This window comes from Idiotropiscis lumnitzeri, chromosome 15 (assembly GCF_059441095.1).
Source record: "Idiotropiscis lumnitzeri isolate Australia: NSW breed Sydney's pygmy pipehorse chromosome 15, RoL_Ilum_1.0, whole genome shotgun sequence".
Classification (NCBI taxonomy): Eukaryota; Metazoa; Chordata; class Actinopteri; order Syngnathiformes; family Syngnathidae; genus Idiotropiscis; species Idiotropiscis lumnitzeri.
The window spans coordinates 7,280,911-7,293,870 of record NC_142405.1 but is presented as its reverse complement, the minus strand read 5'-3'; the positions used below and the strand labels follow the sequence as shown (position 1 = coordinate 7,293,870).

The 12,960-nt window shown below is 42.9% G+C and overlaps 2 protein-coding genes across 3 annotated transcripts; both read right to left on the bottom strand.

The window, feature by feature from the left end:
• Positions 1-199: 199 nt before the first annotated feature.
• Positions 200-3,408, bottom strand: adap2 (ArfGAP with dual PH domains 2). 2 transcript variants are annotated; one of them, XM_088316916.1, is made up of 11 exons: positions 3,226-3,408; positions 3,006-3,130; positions 2,787-2,878; positions 2,049-2,137; positions 1,861-1,973; positions 1,636-1,785; positions 1,439-1,522; positions 1,232-1,294; positions 881-958; positions 528-756; positions 200-441 (listed from the first exon to the last, which is right to left on the bottom strand). In XM_088316916.1, the coding sequence occupies exons 1-11, from the start codon at positions 3,311-3,313 to the stop codon at positions 413-415; spliced, it is 1,140 nt and encodes a 379-aa protein (XP_088173042.1). In that variant the 5' UTR covers positions 3,314-3,408; the 3' UTR covers positions 200-412. The 2 variants fall into 2 exon arrangements, with proteins under 2 accessions (XP_088173042.1, XP_088173043.1); XM_088316917.1 differs by having other exon boundaries at positions 2,787-2,889; positions 3,007-3,130; positions 3,226-3,259.
• Positions 3,409-3,672: 264 nt separating this feature from the next.
• atad5a (ATPase family AAA domain containing 5a) lies at positions 3,673-12,699 on the bottom strand. The gene is made up of 22 exons (XM_088316346.1): positions 12,405-12,699; positions 11,946-12,003; positions 10,214-11,862; positions 10,051-10,117; positions 9,790-9,945; positions 9,436-9,562; positions 9,115-9,354; positions 8,867-9,015; positions 8,582-8,723; positions 8,126-8,392; positions 7,866-7,962; positions 7,702-7,784; positions 7,455-7,591; positions 7,184-7,355; positions 6,544-6,711; positions 6,225-6,458; positions 6,036-6,100; positions 5,775-5,964; positions 5,528-5,682; positions 4,624-5,453; positions 4,384-4,542; positions 3,673-4,259 (listed from the first exon to the last, which is right to left on the bottom strand). The coding sequence occupies exons 2-22, from the start codon at positions 11,994-11,996 to the stop codon at positions 4,181-4,183; spliced, it is 5,217 nt and encodes a 1,738-aa protein (XP_088172472.1). The 5' UTR covers positions 11,997-12,003; positions 12,405-12,699; the 3' UTR covers positions 3,673-4,180.
• Between the last annotated feature and the right edge of the window lie 261 nt (positions 12,700-12,960).

Here is a 12,960-nt window from a genome sequence, read left to right as displayed (position 1 = left end):
TGTCAGAATGGGGAACTGCAGATATTCCAAAAACTAGTTACACACAGATGGGCCATTTGTAGATGAGACACAATAAAATCGTGTAGACAAATAATTCAGAAATCAAAGAGTGTATTATTTATAATTAATTGAATTACAATCAACCAATTATTTTAATAATTGAAGCAAGTGTACTTAAGAAATAACTGAGTAGATCAACTAAAGTATAAGAAATAATTTTATTGGAAACAATGGTTGTCAGAACTCTGCATATGATACAAGAAAAATCAACTCAATGTAGTTTTTAATGAAGACTATTACATTTGTTGTTTCAAAAGTAACTTAACATTAATTTCATGGACAAATTTCATGGCACAGTGCAGGTTACAATTCACATGTGGCTACTGCATCATTGACTCCTGCTTTCCAGTTTTCATCGCTTATTCTTGATGTTGGCCTCAGCTGCAAAGAAAAAAAATATATATGTATTTGCTGACAGTTATACGCTCTAATGCATATAATTCCCAAGTTCCCATTCCCATGCTTACTGGTATAATCCTGCGGCGTCATCGGCCTGGACATGACTTGTCTCAAAGAGTCTAGCCACTCTCTTTGATCACTTTCATGCTCGCACATAAAGACAAATTGCCGCTCAGGCGTTTCCACCATGAGGCCGAACTTCCACTTGTTCCCGCGAGTGTGTTTTGGGACACAATCCCGAACAGAGTAACTGTTGCTTTCTGTGCCAAGGAAGATGACCCCTAATTCCTCAGCATCCTACATTGACAGTGAAAAAAAAAAAACACTTTCAGACATACAATAGTGTCATTGCCAGACACTTCAGTGAGGAACTTGACAGTAAACTAAAACAAGGCGGATGGATGGAAAGTTTTATTCTCACCAAACAGCCTTTGAAGTAGAGCAACTTCCTATTTTGGGAGTCCAAAATGAACCACCTCTTTTTGAATGGTTCCTTTTGCTGATAAGAAATGGCATGAATTTATACAATATTACACGTTAAAGCCATAAAAATAGACTATAATATCGAATTCCCCCCCCCCCCCCCCCCCACATATTCACAGTTTTCAAAGTCTGACACTGCGGGAGCAACTGAGCTGGTATAACAAATCCTTTACTGTGGATAAAAAAAATGCATTGTCTCCAAAAATAAAAAGATATAATTTTAACAACCGAATAGTTAGCGCAGACACAGAGATAAACGGGTTTTGTCATTTGGAATGCAAGAACTTACCGATGGTCCTGTTTTTTCCATGTATCCCTCTTTAAGGTAGTTTGGTGTTATATTTGGTATCAGCTGACAATGAGAATTAAAGGTTCACTTATATCATACAGGTTTCTATCACTCAACTCAAGTTTATTGCTATGGCACTTTGCAGATGAAATTAAAATATTTACACATTATTAGTTCATACTTGAAAATATTATTCTGGGTGCTTACATCAGCGTCTGTTCCGGTTGGGTATGCAGTCTTGAGGTATGCATAGCGAGCAGCACGTAGGGCGTTATACCATGTGACTATTTCCTAAAGTGCAAAAAGAAACCCATCAGCTCCAAAGTAAATTAAATGAAAAGAGGAGGGGGACAGAGGGGTGGAGAAACAATCAGGCAGTTATTCAGATGATCACGCAGTCCCACCTCAGGGCTCTCATGATACACATAAAGGCTCCTGGTGTGGTCGTTGTCAAGGTAAGTAATCTGCATCCCATGGGGATGACCAATCTTCTCTGGTTGAAATGTTACATTCAAGTGCTTGATGGAGATGAGGGCTTTTGGCCCTTTGGACTCCTAAGTAAAAAAAAAAATAAACACATATGCACATCTGATTTGGTTGACGAATAAAAGTAACATACATGAACGCACATTTTCCTTGTTGTAGTAAGCCAGAGTGAATTCCCTCTCAGACAAAACAAACTTCCTCTTCAGAAACTGGGTGTTCTCCTTTCCTTTCTTCCACAGCATCCCTTCAAAGAAGCCTGGAATCAAATCAAAATGGGGACTTCGTTTATGGATAGTTAAAAAGCTGGATGGGTGAGAGGATAAAATATCACCTGTGGCATAAGATGGAGGTGGATACTTGGTCTCTCCTGTGAATTCCAATCTTTCATATTTGGCTCGAATCCACTGCTCTTTTAACACTCTGGGGAGTCAAACAAACGGTACGAGTCAATGCAACAACTTTTAACTTGATATTCACTCCGATGGACTTGCCGGTTTAAAGTGGAAGCCAACACAAACATTTTCTTTACAACATGCAAACCCACCAGTTTTTATCCATCTCAGGGGGCGGCCATTTTGCCACTTGCTCAACTCAAAATGACATCCCAGTTGCTCAGCTCAGGTAACGACCAATCACAGCTCAATTTGACAATGTCAGAGGAGCAAACTCAGAAAGGGGCTGAGCCGTGATTGGCCGTTACCTGAGCAACTCTGATGTCGTTTTCAGTTGATATGGAAAAGTGGCCGACCCCTGAAAATAATAATAACAATAATAATAATAATAATTAAAAATAACAATAAAAATACAAATATAATAATTATTATAATAATAATAATTTAGGGTTTAATTTACTTTTATCTTTTTTTTTCAATCCCAGGATCAGCAGACATCCAGTGTACAGTATTTTACTTTCTGCATTTTAGGTTCAATATATCAGTTCTATTTCTTTTGACACCTATTACAAGTCATCTCAAAAGACAATTTTTGCCTCTGCTGGCTAAATGTGGCAATGATGATTCAGATTTGTGATTGCTTTCAAGATAGTGTGCTGGAAAAAATAAATACTTACGCACAGTCAGTTTGCTGTGGTCGATAGTAGTAAGGAGGAAGTGCTTTTTCATACAAAGCTCTGGCTCTGGCATTGCCACTGGATTTCATCAACTTCCCCCCCCAGGTCCCCAAAAATATATCAAGATGTTAATTGCTTCCTTCATTTTTTACCAAAACATTGCATTACAAAAAAGAACTATCTATCTATATAAATATGTGTGTGTGTTTCTGTCCATACCTCCACAAGCTCATCTTCCCAGTGGTCAAGCTTTATGGACTTAACTCGGCTGGACAGGTGGCGGTGGATACCAGAACAGTTCAGACACACAAACAAACCCAACTTGTAAGATGCCCAGTCCGGATCTGCAAGGAACAAGACAAGATCAGGAGGTTAGTTGGTGTCCTCGCCCGGACAATCACCAACAGAGCATGTGAAGAACACGACACAAAGGCCTCACCGGGGGTGCCACAGTCTGCACAAACTTTGTTCTCTGGCAGCTTCAGCAGCTCCAGTAAAATCTTTTTGTTTCGCTCCCAGTTTGACATGGCGCTCCACAATAAGGCTTCCACGTGCCACCTTCGAAATGAACCATGGTGCCTACATAGTTTCGGCAAGTGGCAAAGTAAGCAGTAAGGTCTAAAATGAAAAGTGGAACTTGCGACGTTTGGTTCATGTCACAACACAAAGGCGGTCCTTCCTCTTAACCTCGTTCAAAATGCAGTGACAAGTGACAAAGGCTTTTCACTCGTATGAATGCTCCTCCCAAATTCACAGTTTGAATGAAGTGAGAACACTGTAAAATTTGAATACAACTTTATTTACTCAAAACAAAACCCAGATGTGTAGAAATATAGAGTATGAAAAAAAAATCATTTGTAAAAATATGATTATGTGAAATGTGGCGTTTATGGCTTAAAAGCCAACAATTAAGACACTCTATACATTAAGTGGCCAGTTACAATTTATACAAAGCCTTCACACCCAGACTTACTATTTTTTGCATTCTACTCTTACAATAATGATTAAAGTTCAATTCCAATGCGATTAAAAAGCAAAGTAAAGAATTTACAATCGCTACGCAATATAAAGCAAAAATGTACAAAAACATACTGAATAGGTGATCAATTTTGGGCTATCTTCCAAATCACCTGAAGATGTGCTGAGTGCAACACGAGTGATCATTGTTGCTGTGGTCAATAATTCAAGTCATTTCAATCAGAGGACGCACATGTTGAGACTTCACTTGGACGCAGTTAAGTGAGATAATTAATATTAAAAGTGAGTTGGTCGTTCTTAACCCCAGCAGACAACACATACTGCACCACACTTGTGCCATATTTCACCTGGAACCCAAAACTGCTTGTAAAAATAAAGTCTGTCAGCACAAGGACATGTAAGGTCTTCTCTGAGGATTATGGGAAGTCTTTGGAAAGATACTGAAGCATATTCTTGTGGAGACCCAAATGGATGGAGTCCAGGTAGTGTAGAAACCTGTTGGAAGAAAAGGAGATGTTGACTGCGTGCGCTAAACAGTTTCACGCTTTTATTTATCGGCCCAAAGTGCCCGCCAGGAGGAACAAGCGCTTAACCACATCCTGGCCTACCGCCTGCTCACCGTCGTTTCACCTTGCCTTGCTCCTTAATCTGCTCTGACCTGCAGATGGCGCGCAGGGTTGGCAAGTAGTCCACAGCAGCTGCAGACCTGTTGCCCAGAGGCGCAAATGTTCCGCTACACACCAGACTCTCCATAACATCTCTCCTCTGCTGCACAATCCTGGAATGAACAACACGCTCATTTATTTAATGGGGAAAGGTTACATCAAGAAAAGGCTCCTTAGATGTATGTTGGACTCACTGGGGCTGACAGAGGCAGCTCTGAGTGAAGCTGTAACATTCGCAATGAGCGGCGACAGGGAGGGTGAGTTCCGCCGCCGTGTCCTCCGCCAGCTGCCCCTCCAGCCGCCGGGCTCGGTCCCAGGCGTCTTCCACAGAAAGCCGACACTTGTGGAAGCTCAGCGCCTCCACCGCAGTCTGGATCTCCAGCGCGCGCTCGCCCGCCACCCAGCTCAACGTGTCCAGCTCAACTCTGGACTCGTTAGTCATTCCGTCCTTCAGAGCTGCACTGGCTAGCAGGGGTCTCCTGTGAGCGTCACCCCCGTAATGAACAAGTTTGGAGTCTATGTCAGACATATTGTCGAAAAAGTCACTTATTGATTCGAGACATTTGGAGACAGGAAGACTTTTTTGACGCTCCGCAGCAGTCGATGGTTTCCTTTTCTCCATTTGTGGAACTAGTCTTTCAGTGGGTTCCTCTTTGGCCTGAGGTCTCTCTTGCTTCTTGCAGAGAGAGAGGAAACTCTCCTCTGAGTCAGAGTCTGAGTGCAATCCATCAGGTAAGTGGTGATTCCTCTTGTTCCTCTTCATTCTGTGAGACATTTTAATTGGACTCCCGTCATCTGAGCAATCAGCCGACTCAGACGACTGCAGCAGCCTAGCATGGGAAGGCAGCGTGTCAGACTGCGGGCAGGCAGGTGTAATACTAGAGGGGGTCTCTGGTTTGTAGGCGGAGATTAATTGCGCGCGTGGTAAAGGTAAGAGGGTCTCCATGTTGGAGTAGAGCAAGTTAACCCCTTGTCGAGTGCTCTCCATGAGCAGCTCCCAGCAAGCCATCTCATGTGTCTGACTCTGTTGATGACAAATATACTCATTACCATAAACGCAATAAAAATAGCAGCGCATGTCATGAATCTGTAGTTTACCCGAAGCAGCTCCCAAACATCTCTCTCAGGTTCAATATTGAGTAGGCCCAGCCGGCTCTCCGCGCAGCCGCTTTCACATAACGGTGGAGGTGACGTTTCGGTCAGTGCACACGCGTCTGCTGCTTCACCATCAGTCTCTCGCTTCAGTTCGTTTTCTAATGTCAACAACATTTACTGAGTTTAATTGCCCCATTCAGTTAGTCAATTTGGCTGGCGCTATGAATAACATGAACACCTCCGCCCTTACCATTTGGCTTGGGGTCGTCTGAGGGTGACGTCATGTGGCGCCCCCCTGCACTTCGAGTCCAGCATTGCAGCTGCAAAATGCTCTGCCTGATGTCGCAGCCATTGAGTTGGAGCAGTGTGCAGATGTCACACTGATCTGTCCTCGTGTTCTCGGCCAGACACAACAGGCGCAGGTAGCTGCTCACGTCCAACTAAGACAAGAGATTGTAAGGCCCAACTTAAAGCATGCGGTGAATGAACGCCGAAGGAGGCCGCCACTCACCAAAGAGGGCGTTTTGAAATGGATCTCTTCAAAGTTGCCGTCAAACATGGTGCTGAATGCAGGGTCTGCAAACCATACAATGTGAAGGAAAATCAATGAGAATAAAGAGGGCAGAATCAGGGCAAGTTAAATAAATCTCATCTCTCATTCAGATGTGCAGATATGCTAAACATCCATGCTTCGACTAACCACTAGTGGTGAGGATGACTGGTCTCTTTGTCGTGCTCATGAACGTCTTGATGGCAGCAAGAAAGCCAAGATCTTCGTCAAAAATAACATCCACTTCTTCAAACAAGATGAGCGAAGTGGCTGTTCTCTTGCTCTGCTCCTCATTCTCCTTAGTCGTGGAAGCCGCAGGTGATTTGGCTGTGGTGTCTTTCAGTTTTCTGGTCTCCTCCTGTGGTTTCACTTTCTTGGAAGGGGCTATGAGGTGAAAAAATAATATTACTAAATAAATACTCTTGAGTTTGTTTTGTTTTTTTGATGGGGACAGAGTTGAAGCGTTTACCCTTTTGCTCATCCTGCGTAGTGCTCGGTGGGTCCTTGTTGCTGGGCCGGCCCATTTTGAAGAAGTTGGCTAAAGAGGTTGGAGCTAGGCCGCCTCGTTTCGCACCTCTTGGGGAATTGGGAGGTTTTCTTGGAGATGAGACAACTTTGCGAGGAGAGTTCATCTTCCCTGGACGATAAAGGAATTAAATGAGTTGAGCTGACATTCCAGCAAAGAAGTCAATTGTTAAAGTTTGATATTTTTTTTATTAAATTTAAGGGCTATCATTCAATTAATGCGACCACTAGGAGTGTGCTCGGTCAATAAAAAAAAATACAAATAAATCACAGTAGTTTAATGTGGTATTAATAGTTTAACATTAATATTTTTGAGATACGAAATAACATAAAATCTTAACCAATTTCACAGTTATTGCAGATTCCAGCTTTTAACAAGATAATGATATATAGACTTAAGTTCAACACAATTAGCATTTTTAAAGACTTTTGAACAGCGCCTATAAAGGTTGAATATAATTATTCAAGATAATTAATGTCTATATTTTGGGAAGTCTAATTCAGGATTTGAGGATCCACAGACACCTCACAAGATAGCTCACAAGACAGACTTTCTTAACAGGGCTTGCCATGTTTGTACGTACTTGGTGAGGATCCATGCTTGCCAGTGCTGCTGCTTGTGTTGTAGCTGTTAAAATATGCCGGCTTGTTGGCATTGCCTCCTTGGCTGCCCACCTGGTGCGACTGAGTGGCCTCCTTCAGCTGGGACAGAATCAGACGGCCGCTCCGTGGAGATGAAGCGTTCACTTCAAACACCTTGGAAGACCAGGAGGGCGATAGACAAACGTATGAGGCAAAGGTCCACAAGAACCCGCAGCACACATGAACAGCTGTGTAATCAGATTCTGTCTTCACCTTAAAGCCCAACTCCTGAGCGCAGGAATAGACGGAGGCAGTCTTTCCTATTCCCGTGGGTCCTGTAATTAAGATTGTATTGCATAACGAGTCCTCTGCAAACAAGGGGTCCTCATCTCCACAGTTCCAGTCAGCGCCTGCAACAAAAGACACATTTTCAGATATTCAGGTAGCAAAAGTAGGGTACATTTAGCAAATTAAAAAAAAAAAAAAAAAAAAAAAAGAAAAATCTTTTTATATGACACACCGTTGTGGCCTTCATCTTGTTTCTTTTCTTTCTGCTTATTCCGCTCATCCCGGTCTGTACGGAGCTTCCATTCCTTCAGCCAACTGTACAAATAGGGGGCGGGGGGATTGAAAAATTAATATTTATTTTAACTTAAAAGCAAAAGTAGTCATTTTGGTGCTTACCTGTACAGCCGCTGCACTGAGGCTGCGTTGCCTATGATGTCACTGGAGTGCTGCGGCTGATATTTTTCTGTCCACAACACATCCTCCTTTGCCTCAACTGTGAAAAACACAAGAGTTGTCCGTTTTATTTCATTTTGGTTTACAATAGCCAATGACATTCAGACAAGCTGTGGGAAGAACAATCCACAAAACAAAAGCGGGTCAACTGTGGATTACAGGTGGCATTATGTGCGGATTGAAGGACAATCGTAACAACTCACTTTTCTTCTTGGCATCCTCGGACAGGTCATCAGGCACAACCACAGCATCATCTTTTCCAGGCGAAGGCTTGTCCTTTGCTTTATCGAGTCTGGCTCTCTGGGCTCGTCTTGTGCGGCCTACCCTCTTTGAAGGCTCGGGCTCCAGGGGACAAATGTTTTCTTCATGATGGGCAGCCCGATGTTTCTTAGCTACTTTGGCCACTTTGTCGTCCATCCTCTTCCTTTTGCCTCCTACTGGCTCAGGTGATGAACATGTCCTTGCAGCTTCTGTATGAGGTCAGTTAAAAAAAAAAAAAAAAAAATCTTGAATTCAAACATCATTTCTATTCATTTAAGTGATCAAACAATTTCTATAAGCAAGCAATGAATTCATGGTTAGATCTAGATTTTTCAATAACATCCCTGCTATTATTGTTACGGTGTCATGTGCGTAAGCGGCCTGCATGCCAGACTTACCTGAGTGTTGTTGGTGATCAGCACATCTGGCCATGAAGCGAGGCAAGAACGTGTTTCCAGGGAAGAGAGGATTTGACGTGCTGACCTCCTCCATCAGAAACTGACGAACTTTTTCAGACATCTCAGGCCTCCAGCCCGAACCCTGGAGGAGTGGGGAAAAGGACAATTTACACAATCGTAGTTTTAGATGTGTTGTAAATTCGGACTGGCAGCAAGTGAGCAGCTGTCTTTACAAATATAGAGAAGGAAAAATATAGATTTCATTTTTTTTCATGTTTAACTTACTCGTTCACGAAACACTCCACATTCTGGTTTTGTCTTCACATCCAAGGATCTATTTGGAGGCAGACAGGGGTCAGACACGTGGATGCAAGGCTCATTGAGACGGCAAAGTTGGGGAGACTCGGGCCAGGGTAGACTCCAAAGAGGACAATCTGTCATTTTATGAAGCACAAATTAATTTGATGGCACCTCCACAAAAATCAAGAGTGTGTATTAAGTGCAGACAAAAAAAATGAAGATGCTGTCTATACCTTTTGGGATTTGCATCATGTGTACAACTGGTTGGAAAGAGGCACAGGAAAGGTTGTACGTCTCTTTGGTGGCAGCAGCCTTGGCCATCTGCTTCTTGAAGGACTCAGGCAGACCACTCTTGAGAAACTCTCTGCGGGCTCTGAACCGCTCATCATCTTGGGAGTTTTCAGAGCCCTCGTGGCTGCTTTCATCAAAAATGGAAATCACACTAGATGCCTTGCGAGCATTCTTCTCCTGGCCTGGCACAAAACAGAAACATTCAGGGACTGAAAGAAGTTATACCAAACGGATGGACGTTACTGAAAAGTGTGAAACCCTACCTGGGGGAGCTTTCGTGGCTTTTCCCAGCACGTCATTTAGACTGCGTAGAGACGTCTTAGTTTGACTTTTTTGTGCTGCCATCTGAGGTGAAGCAGTCTGGGCCTCATCCAGGCAGATGACAGAATTCTGAAATCAAGCTCCAAGTTAAAGTATAATAGAGCTTTACAATGTATTTAATTTACAATATTTGCGTATCGACGTGCCTTAAAATATTCATCCATCGATTTTTTTTTTGAATTGCTCATCCTCATAAAGGTCACAGATAACTCCAGCTGATGTTGGACACATCCCGTACTGTTCAGCAAGACGACAAGACTACGCGTACTTTTGACCTCAGGAATGGTAAAACGTACCTCATCTTCACAATAACGCTTTGCGATGGACGCCTCAGTCCTTGATGAACGCCTTAAGGTGCTCTTCACAGCAGCATCTTTCTTAATCTTTCGAACGGCCTTCGCTTTCGCCACCAATTTCTTCGCCTTCTTCTGCTTTTTTGAATTATTCGAGGCCTGGAAACAAACAAGAGCATGAGCGAGCGCATATCTTCTGAGTTCTACTTAGTTCATTCAACATAGTGGAATTATTACCCATTATTTAATAAATATCTTACTCACATTAGAGGCCAAAGAAGGCTTTTTGCCACCTCCTGATTCATTTGGATGAATTCTTCGGAATTTTATCCTGATGGAACATAATCATGAATCAATGGGCCCATCATAAGGTAATTGATTATCGAACATGCATCAATACTAAACGGCAACATTATTCATGTGTTACCTGATTGGACTCTCTTCAGCGTCAGGTGGACAGACCATCTCTGCTACGTAGGCTCCATGTTTGGACCTACGTGTTTTAGGTGGTGATAATTTAACAGAGGTCTCTGCAGAATCCTTTAAGTTATTCTCTTTCCCAATGGCAGAAGTTTCTGACATTTTAGGGGCTTTCCTAAAAACAGCCTCTCTTCTAGACCTCCTCACAACTGGGGTAGAAGGATTTAAGGAAGTGTCAGACTCCTCTTGGATGTCATCAGATTTAGGAGGCAAGGATTCCTCTATGACCTTCGATGAGGTTCTGACTTTTTTTTCAGCTTTCCTACATTTTCTTTGTGGTGTTGTTTTAGTAACCGTTGTGTTTTCCTGAATGTCAATTTCCTCTACATCTTTCTCGGAAGGTTGCTTTTGCTTGGCCTGGTTCTTGCCCAGCTTTGCTTTGGACCCATTCAGGCTGGGTTGTTTGAAGGCCGCTATGAACTGTCTTCTCTCTACGTCAGGGCACATGGGTGTGGATTCACTCTCAATCACAGCCAGGTCAAGTTCCTGCTCTTCAAGGACCACATTGGATTTCCGTTTGGCTGTTGCAGACGTCGTGTGAGGAGGTGACGCTTGTTTTGCAAGACTTCTCGCAACCTTCCTCCTGTTCAATGCTCCCCTTTTGTCAGGTTTTCCCGCTTCCTGCTTTGGTGAGATGGTGTGCATTTGAGCCTGAATGGTGATGGTTCGAGGTGAGACTTGGATGGAGACCTCTGTAGATGCTACATTTTCTTTAGAATTAGAGGTGTCCAACTGATGAGTGTCCATTTCACCAGTCTCTTGAGGGATCTTATTTTCTTCACACTGTACACCGGTCCTCTTTTCTTCACCCTTGACCTCGCTCTGACTGCGCACAAAATCCTCAAAGGAGATCATCACCGTGTTGCTCTTCGCCCCAGAGCCTTTGCTAACCTCCGTGTTGACAGCACAGGCATTTTCTGCACCTTTCTGCTCAGATTCAGACTGATTTTCCTCCTTTTGTTTATTCTTCCTTGAATTGCGTGCAGCTTTTGTTTTAACTGGTTTCACATTGTCCTTTACATGTGAAACAGGAGATGAAGCGCTGATAGTTGACACATCTGGTTCAGGTTGATCATATTTCGAGGCACTTTTGTTACAGTCACCTTTATGAGCCTGTTTAACAGGCTGACAAGTGTTCTCCATTGATTGATTTGAAATATAGGAATCAGTGTTAATCTGGGCCAGCCGAGCGGCTGGACCACTGCCAACGACAGAAGAGACACTGTGCTGATCTGTCGCCAAGTTTGATTCTTCCACAATAAAGCAGCTAGTCTCATTAGTTGAGATAACAGTTTCTAGATCCACGCGTTTACTTGCAGCTTTAGTTGTCTTTCTCCTCCGTTTAAGAGATGTCTGCTTCCCTGCTACCTCTAGGTTGGTGTGTTTTTCTGAAGACCTCTGACCAATTATTTTAGGGTGTTGTGATGGGCTGGACTTAACTTTGGAGGTCAGAGGCCCACGGCTAAAGTAGTCCATGATGTTATTGGAGCGAGGAGGTGAGAATGGCTTCTCCACAGCTTTGGCCACAGGAGAAAAGTAGCTGGTGATTGTCTTGACAACTGCACTGCCGCCATCATTGCTAGATTTCTTGCAAGGCTGTCAACAGAATAGGAAAGTTATTCACACGTGTGACATGTCAATGCTATTACATCCAACACAACGCTTAAATGTGAAAATACCTGTGTGTCAAAATCCTCTATAACAGATGCCATCGCCACGACACCAGCCATACCTTACCTAAGGCAAAGAGTAACAATCCATATAAAGTGACAATATAATTCCTTTTAGCTAGATTATCAGTCTGACAGCTCTCAGCGTCTCTGGACAGGGAACAGTGCTAAACGAGACAGAACTCCCTAAATCAGCAATAATTCCGAATCAGCAATACCAAATTGACATAAAATGCAAGGTTACTCGTTCGAGACCAATGTAAATAATGGATATTAGTGTCATATCAGATGCACGTGAAAGACAACTATAGAGGTATATTAAACGTCGTTACAACAAAGCACTAATGTCAGTGGGAAAGTTTAAGGGTAAATAATTACCTAGTAACAACACATTATTATTGCCAATACGGAGCCTTGCGGTTCTTTTTCAAGCTGAAGCGCGGGTGCTATTATTGCCAAAACACTTACCAAAAACAGTAACGCCTCAGAAACTACCCCGACCTCGTTTTCTGTTTACGTTTCCGTCTCGACAGCAGAATAAACGTCCACATTCAGAGACGGACATTTATTTGGTGCTAGCATAAACGTAATATACGGGGAAAAAAAACAACAACAAGCTAGCAAAATACGATAGCTTTAAGAAACTCTGCCATGCAATAGTTCCCTTACTGGTCCGCACATCTTGTAAGCGTCACCGTCGGATTTGAGAAAAGAGGTGTAAACGCTAAATTTGTGTTTTTCAAAACGTCAAAGTTTGAAAAAAAAAAAAAAAAAAAAAAACATTATTCCAGACGAGTGTTTCAAAAACGCGCCAGAGTCGTAGAGACGCAAGAGCGCCAAAGATACGTGACCCTTTGCGTCATTAATTCCACCAATCAGAGCAGAGAGCACAATTCGTCTTGGCTCGCCGTCGCTTGACCAAACTAAAGATGGCTCCGGCCTAGTGGCTCATTTGTATATCCGTAAAATGACAGCGACATCTAGAGTCTGTGAAGAATCATATTCATAAGACGCAAGACGCTGC